This window comes from Pteropus vampyrus, unplaced genomic scaffold, assembly GCF_000151845.1.
Source record: "Pteropus vampyrus isolate Shadow unplaced genomic scaffold, Pvam_2.0 Scaffold76, whole genome shotgun sequence".
In the NCBI taxonomy this organism is placed as follows: Eukaryota; Metazoa; Chordata; class Mammalia; order Chiroptera; family Pteropodidae; genus Pteropus; species Pteropus vampyrus.
In genome coordinates, this window is record NW_011888857.1 from 4,984,565 (window position 1) to 4,993,733 (window position 9,169).

Consider the following 9,169-nt stretch of genomic DNA (forward strand, 5'->3'; position numbering starts at 1 on the left):
TTCTGGATAGATCTGTCTCTGTCTCTCTCTCTCCCTCTCTCTCCCTTTGTCTCTCATCTCTATCTCTAATCTACATCTACATCTATATCTATATCTATCTATATCTATATCATCTGTATCTATATCTATATCTATATTTGGAGAACAGAGATCTCTCCAAGATCCTGATATATAATAGAACTGAAATCAGGATCTTGGAGAGAAATTTGTTCTCTGATATTCATTGAAACATTATTCACAACAGCCAGGATATGGAAATAACCTGAATAGTTATTGATAGGTGAATGGATAAAGAAAATGTGATATAAACGTACAGTAAAATACTATTCAGCCTTAAAAAAAGAAGGAAATCCTGTCATATGTAGCAACATAGATGAACCTGGAGGATATTATGCTGAATGAAATAAACCAGTAATAGAGGGACACTATTTTTCATGATTCCATATATATTAGGCATCTAAAACAATCAAAACAGTCAAATGCATTGAAACAGAATAGAATGTTGGTTGCCAGAGAGTAGGGAAGGGGAAAATGGGGAGTTGCTGTCCGACAGGTATAAAGTTTTAGTTATGCAAGATATATCCTAGAAATTTGCTGTACGATGTTGTGCCTATTGTTAACAATACCGAACTGTGCACTTAAAAAATTTTTGAAGAGGACAGATCTCATGTTAAGTGTTTGTACCACAACACACACACACACACACACACACACACACACACACACACACACATATCAGATAGAGGTTTGAAACTTAGTTTACCTTTAATCAGAGATATTACCCTGACCAAGTCACTTACCTCTACGAGGATCAATTTCTTCTTCTGTATGGAGGTAATATCTAACTGGGATATTACATAAGAGATATTAACAATGTGCCTGGCATTTCAGAGGCACTTAATAAATGAAAGAAACCCTTGCTGCTAATGCTGTTTGCCGGGAGAGGTTTTTGAGAGGTCCTTTAGGACGCAACAGCTTTTGAAAACCTGGTCAATACTGAGCCACAGATATTTCTGGTGAAGTTTAATGCTGAAGCAGAAAGAATGGATCAGAAAGTTGGGGTTTCAGCTCTTTGCCCTAGACCCCAAACCCAGAGCACAAGAAATAGGCCATATATGTCTGCTTGTTCATTTTCATATCCCTGTGATATGTCTTTTCCCAGGCACAAATTTGACCACATTTGGTTATGTAAGGCAAATGAACACATGTAGATATATACATACATATGCATATAATAAATAATCTACAACTTGATTGTTACATAATTCTATAATTAACTGCAGGACAATATATGACTTTAATTTACATGAACATAGCTGGTAGAAACATAATGAATATAACCTAGTCCTCAGATTTTTAACATTTTGTATTTTTGCAATAAACAAAAAGAGCTTAATAAAATTATACTAAAAGTAACACAAAATAAAAACCTGTGCCTTACCCCCACCCACCATGATCACCTCTACAACTTAACCACGTCTGACACCTTGAATGGAAAAATTCAACTCTATGAAATTTTGAAAGTCAAGATATTCAGTGAAACTTACCTTGGTTTAGAATAGAAAGTCTGACAAGATCTTAATTACTGTGTGACAGAAGTGGCAGGAATATAATACCATAAAGCACCGAAGAAAAGAGTTTGCTAATGTCTTTTAAAAAACTCCTTGTATTAAAGGTTAAAGAATACTTATTTCATACAAAAAGAGCCTAATTTACTCCATTGGCACATAAATCAATAGGAACAGCAAAGCTATTTCTTTTATTGACTTTTGTTCATGTTCAGCTTTGTAGAAGTGGAAGGAGGAGTCTACATGACATGGTAAAACCTTGTGAATATGTTCTCCAAGGAACCAACCTGAATAGTAGCTATGTAAGAATCATTTTGTCTGTATCAAATCATTATAAAGAGTGTTTTTCTTAAACCCTAAAGACTCTGCCAAAAACTGCTAGAACTAATAAACAAATCCCATAAAGTTGCAGGATACAAAACCAATATACAAATACCAGTTGTGTTTCTATACACTAACAACGAACTATCAAAAACGGAACTTAAGAAAACAATCCCATCTATAATTATGTCAAAAAGAATAAAATACTTAGGAATAAATTTAACCTGAGAGGAAAAACATCTGCACATGGAAAATATAAGACATTGATGAAAAAACTGAAGACACAAAAAATGAAAAGATACTCTGTTCTTATGAATTGAAATAATATTGTTAAAAAATCCATACTACCTAAAGAGATCTACAGAATAAATGCAATTTTTGTCAAAATTTTAATGGTATTTTCACAGAAATAGAGAAATTGTACAATTTGTGTGGAAGCACAAAAAATCACAAATAACCAAAGCAATCTAGAGAAAGAAGAAAAAAGCTAGAAGAATCACACCTCCTGACTTCAAACAATATTACAAATCTATGGTAACCAAAACAGCATGGTACTGGTATACAAACAGACACATAGATCAGTGGAATATAACAGAGATCCCAGAAATAAACCCATGCATATAGAGTCAACTTTTAAAAAAGGAGCCAAGAATATACAATGGTGAAAGAACAGTCTCTTCAATAAATGGTGTTGAAAAAACTGGATATCCACATGCAAAAGAATAAAACTGGACCCCTATCTTATACAATATACAAAAAAATAACTGAAAAGGAATTAAAGACTTAAATTTAAGACCTGAAACCATAAAACTCCTAGAAAATAACATAGGAGGTAAGCTCCTTGAAATCAGTCTTGGCTATAGTTTTAGAATTTGACACCAAAAGCAAAGGCAACAAAAGCAAAAACAAATAAGTTGGACTACGTCAAACTAAAAAGCTTCTGTTAAAAGAATTGTAGCTATGGAATTATTTTAAGTAATGTATTGAGGGGGCATTCTAGACTTCTAAGTGCTATGCAAATGTAAATTATGTGAAACTGTCTACTGCATTATTGAATTATTATGTATGATATACTAGGAAAGAGAAATATGGCATAAAGAAAAATAATCTTAGAATTATCCAAAAAAAAATTGCATATAAAAGTAGGGAAATGACTTTTTATAGTGCTGCTCTGCTACAAAAAACAATAATAAAAAGCCCTTAGCAAATAAATTGTAGTAATATCACTTGTTCTTTATAGTCAGCATTACCATAAAGCTTTTGCCCAATTAGAAGCAAGGTCAGTAATTTTCAAAACGTCTCTTACAGCTTACCTTACTTGACTTGCATTCATCGTAAATATTCCATAGAAGAAAACACACAAGCCAACCAGTGCAGCAGGAATCAGCATTCCAGTATACCATCCCAACCAAGCAAAGTATAGACCAATCTTCTCACCAAAATATAGCCTGCATAATAAAGCAAAATTGTTAGCTTAAGACAACACAAGTGACACTACAAATATTGATGTCACACCTAGTCAGAATTTCAGACAGACACTAGAGGCTACCAGCTCAGTTTCTTGTCAGTTCCATCTGGAGTATTTTAATATTCCTGGTTGTTAATGAATCTAATAATGGTGACATTGTTTATCTTTAAACATTGTCTTTATAGAAACAATTTTATAAAATGTGTTTATTTCTATGTCAAACTTCTTAATATATCTCATGAAGCTTTTTATAAAAGCTAATTCTTGCTTTTTCCCATCCTCCTACTAGAATCCCTTTTTGTTTTCCACACACAGAGCTGTGCTAAACCATATTGCTTTTGCATAAATTAGAAACAAAAATTCTCCTCTCTAGGTGGATGCTAAGAGCAGATTCGATTTCAGTCTCCATTTGCACCCTTGGCCAGACTCCTTTATGCCAAACACAATCTGCACAATTATGTTACATCTTCCTCAACAAAGTTCAGCTCTGAAGTTCCTGGAGCACAGGATTCTTTCCTTGGTTAATGCTTTGGAATATTACATTTCACCTCCCTCCCCTGTCTGGCTCATACTTATCCTTCACTTTATATCACTTCTTCCAGGAAGACTTTCCTGATCTCTACTCCAACCCTGGGTTAGATGCTCCTGCTCCCACTCTGACCTCATCCACATTTCAGTGTCCTAAATTAAAGCACTTTATGGCAATTACCAGTTACTCCTCCGTTCCTCTCTCTTCCTATTACACTGCAAGCTGCTGGAAAGTGGACCTCTGTCTTGTGTCACGAGCTCTCACCACAGGAAATATTAAATAAAGCTACGGGAATTAATGTATTTTATTTTCCTTTAGCTGACAGATACGGTTTATATGGAAATGGTAGCTGAATAAAGCTATTCTAATGACTACTCAATCATTCTTTTCTCACCAAGTTTACTGTCAATATTAACTGTCACACAATTCATAAAGCTCTGATAAGAAATAATTTCTCAAAGTCTCTACTATTGTTTGGTCTCCATCTTCTAAAAATGATCACTCAACACATAGTTTTGTCTCAGCAATAGTTTTAAAGATTTTTTTTTTGCAGTTCACTTGGAAATAGTGCACTGGGCAATAATTCTTGCTGGGAAGAACATTCCCTTTTGATTTTTTCCTTAATAAGACTTCCCTTTCTGAAAATCATTTTTTTTCCCCACACTGTTCTCTGTATTGTGCCAACTAAAATTTGTTTATATTTTACCAAGTGTATACATGGAGTCATCCTCCACTAAGCATCGCTTACCTTTTGTTTTTTTTTTTTTTTTTCATTTATTTCTCCTAGAACACATGAACCAATAGTTTATTCTTTTTTTATACAGTAATCTACTTTGAGACAAAAGCTAATTATATTAACAGGTATTGCAGAAAAGCCTTTGTTTCTTTAAACAAGTGTTGCTCTGTGGGTTAGAGTAAAGTTTTTAGCACATATTACTAATATATTAAACTATCTTTATAATAGTGATTAGAGACGACTGCACAGAGAGACCCCTTATACAGACAGTATTGTACCAAGATTCTTAATTACGCGTTGTTGAAGGTTTAGAGGAGCAACGATATTATTTGATGGGAGTAAAATCACCTAAGTTACAACATATTTCAGATCAGTTTCAGGAAAAGGATGAGACAGTTCTAGGCCAAGAAGGCTGAAGTCCTTTTTCATACATATTTCCTGATTAATGACCTTTACCCAGAGCATTGGTATTGATGATCTTGTAGGATTTCTAAGTGTCCCTTAAATATATCTCAAAAACCATGACAGGGCAAGAAGGAATAAGGAGTTGCTATTTGTGTCACTTCCCATCACGCTTCACTCACAGCCATTCTCTTTATCTGTTTTATACACTGGTACCCTAAACGACATTTCATTTGATGGCAGGATTCTGCTGCTGAAATAACCTCTATCATAAATAAAGAAACGATTAATTGAACTGTTTAGAGAGTATTATTTCATTTAGTTTTTAAACTTAAATTCCACTGATGCCTATGGTGAAACATTTGAAAAAATACCACGCAATTATTTTGTTAAGCAGGTTTTGTAGCTGACAATTTTTAAAATGTGCTCTTTTCAGATTCAAATATTTTCCATGAGAAAACAGACTGACACTAAGATAGGCTTTGGCTAGTAAATGTTTCAATTCATTCTTAAAATGGAAAAAACACAAACACATAGAAATAGTTGTATATGAAAAAAAAGAAGTGAGAGCCCCACATCTTTCATCTACTGTTAATGAACTGCCTGTTTCAGCATGAGAGAATACAGGCCTTGTCTGTAGGTCTATTATGATCTCCACTATCTATGGCCAAAGTATAGGAAAAACCAATTCCTGACCCTCCCCCCCTTTCTCTCACTATAGATAGAAACTCAAAAAGAGACCCATGTCCTCAAAACTGTATAGTCTTAAGAACAACTTTGCTCCAAATAATTTATAAAAGTCACATATTTTAAAGTAATTTTCCTGCTGGTTGTAGAAAACTGGGCCTTGTACGAAATTTTATGCATAAGATTATCTAGTTTAAGATGCGTGTCTGCCTCATTACACCTTAATTTTGGTAAAAAGCAGGCTGCTAGAGAGTAGGAACCTGTTGAAACATCATTTCTACTCTTTTATGGTCTTCGTCTTGGGTGGGCCCTTCACCACATCCCTCTCCCCTCTGCTACTTGAACATGAAATGTATGATTTTCATAAGCAAAATTTCTCTTTTACATCAACAGCTAAGTAACTGGTAATAGCATATGAATAATCTTATTTATTAAAGATAAAGGTTAACTGCTGAAATTACCCAAACAGCAACAGTAATGTCTCCTATAGACGAGGGATTATGGACACTGAAATGCTTGCTTGAAAATCTCGACTTCATGTTTTAATTCCTAATAAATATGATTTTGTGAACTAGCACATCTCATTGTGTTCACATGTTTCCACAATAATATTTCTTTCACCTGCATAGATAAAAAATCTGGTATTTTGTTGTGATTGACAGAATTAGAATCAAAGTATCTTGATTTTGAATGTAGCCAAGTATTTAATGTTTGAAATAAAAATGGTTTGGTGCTGGATGCTTTGTACATCCAGATCGATGCTCTACCCCTTTCCTTGCTGCTTTGTTCTCCAAGGGTCTCACCTCTATGCACTGTATCACCTATGCTCCTTCCTTCTCTTGGCCAACTGAAAGTATCAGCATGAGAGGCTGGGGTAAGAGAGTTGGTGGGGTATTTATTACCCCGACTTTCTCCTTCTTGTGTTAAGATTTGGCTAGAGCTGCTTTCTTCCTAAGGCCATAGCTCCTGTAGGGCATCCCCCTTTATATGGTTACAGCTTTTGACAGGTTCTGCCAACTGCTTTCTTCCCCTGTTCCTGCAGGCCAAAGTGTGATAACAGCACCCAGCTTTGCTAGTTTCTGGAAACTTCATCATCATTTGTTGGTTTGCTTGATCCTATTTATACTTCTGAGTATAATTCTTTTATGAAATTCTTTTCAAATATGCCTATTTATCGGTTTCCTACTGGGACAATGACTGATATAGGTATGAGTGATTCTTGATATTTATATTTCATGAAAAGTTTAAAATATCAACAGAATTACCTTATAATATGAACGCTTTTTTTCTTTCATTATATAAATATTTCTCGTTAGCTTAGGACATGATTAAGTCATTTTAATAAATATTTCCTGATTAAAAATAAATTATCCTGCATCAAAATAAAATAAATCATAAACATAACAGTATTTCAAGACTAATTTGAGTTGAGGGCAATTAATCACTAGAATATACTTCCTGGAATAGAATAGATACTCACTAAATTTTTACTGAAAGATAAATATATGTATGGATGCTATGTTGGTCATTTTCTTCTTTGCTCTCAGATCCATTTTCTGCCTTTCCCGTTTTGATTTGTTTTCACAGAGAAGTAAATTACACTGCTTCCCTTGTAAATAGCTCCTGGTTAAGTTGGGCCAGGAGGTACTTAGTAGAAGACTCAAAGGTAGAGAGAAAACAGATGCAGGATCTTTTCTCTCTTACTGGTCCTCAGGACTGTCTCCAGGGGAGAGGGAAGCCTTCACCACTGCTCTGCTCCCAAGCTTTCACTTTGCAGGCAGTTTAATCATGGATTGTATAGTTCCTGCCCTATGGCAAGTATTGGGCTCTGAAATACACTTATCCCATTTTCCTCTCCAGCTTTAATCTCTGGTTGCCTCACTATTCCTGTTTGATTTCTCAGCTTTCCCATCCCCTGTGTAACCAATTTCCTGATTACATCCTGACTGATACAGATGATTTGATGGGTAAATAAAATAATTCCAAATCTAAGAAAATGACAGCAGAACAGCATTATATGTCTTCAATTATCGATCTACCTACAGTACCTGATTAAATCCAGGGGCTGATGCTTGTACCACATTCCCCAGCGTGCCCAACGCTCATATAATAGATGTCTGTTATTCTGAGGTCCGTGGGTTTTGATGGGCTGGCTACTCTTGTAGGCTCCCTGAAACAGATAAAATAAGAAAAGTCAATATCCATTCCCTTAGTGAAATTTGAACTAAATAGAATTGCTTTTTTTCTCTTTTCCCCCTTACAAAATAATTTAACAACTTACTGAAAGCTTCAGAAATTGTAAATGCCAAGTCCATCTCTGGAATGGTGTAGTAAATGTCTTTATATATCTCTCTTTCATTGAAAATATTCTGATAGTTCCTTTCAAATCCTTTCTTAAATTCCTTTTTTAAATCAATGAGATTCCTTTCATTTAAAGTAAACTAGCCTTCAGTTTTCACTGTTTTGAACTTAAAGTCTTTTAGTAAACATAGTACCTTCACCATCATCGAGAGAAATTGTTATGATCTTAGTTCAGAAATTGAGTATTAGTTGGCTTTAAGAAATGATCAAGTCCCAGAAAATATTTACTTCATTTACTGAGGCTATGGAAGAGAACAAATGCTCAAAAGTGTTAAGAGGCCTAAGTCGCCAGTACTAATGATGATTTTTTTTTTTTTGAATTCTATAGCCTTTAAACTCACTTCAGATAAGATATTCCAAAAAATTAAAACATATTTTCAAATTCTTTATATACCTTCCTCAAAAATCTGTCATACGCATTGCAATTTCAAAAACAGAATATATATGCTTTATGGAGAAAAGTGTTCTCTGAAGACTAAACTGCTTTGCTTTTATAATCAAAGAAGAGGGCAATAGGTATGGTGACTGTATATTCTGAACCAAAATGTAGGACATAGGATTTGACAAAATCTCTCTGCTCACTCCAATGTGTGACTCCAGTTTCATGAAAAGTTTGATGAAAATTTAAAACAAGTGGAATTATGCCTCAGTTTCCTCACCTAGATTATGAGAATAAGAATAAATATTAATGATACACACAATATAGAGGGGTTTTGTGAGGGCCCACTTGGGTAATCACTATAAAGTGCCAGGCATGTAGAAAGCACAAAATCAATGTTAATTTTTGGTGTTTGATGTGTTGTTGCTATTGAGAAGTGCAAAACTATCATCGGAATGGTCTCAGATGACCAGAGCTGTAAGTTCCTATGAAGAAAGAGGATACCTTGAATTATGTTCTGGTATCCTCTTACCAGAGGATACCAGGCTGAAATGAGAGATGCATGTGGATTTCACCTCTGGCTAATAAAATAATTAGGTAAGGGTGGATACAATTAAAGTATATAGTCTCTGGGTTTTCTTCCCTAAGGGAGACCAAGGTGTTTAAAGCCTAAAGATTGGAAGGTAAGGAGATGAAAGCAAAGATCAACATTCTAAGT

At 34.6% G+C, this 9,169-nt stretch overlaps 1 protein-coding gene across 1 annotated transcript in view; it reads right to left on the minus strand.

The window, feature by feature from the left end:
• The window catches only part of ANO3 (anoctamin 3), a 361,383-nt gene that overhangs the window by 70,056 nt on the left and 282,158 nt on the right, over positions 1 to 9,169 (minus strand). Inside the window, 2 exon segments of the mRNA XM_023532087.1 lie at positions 3,166 to 3,337; positions 7,760 to 7,881. Coding sequence (XP_023387855.1) covers positions 3,166 to 3,337; positions 7,760 to 7,881 — 294 coding nt within the window.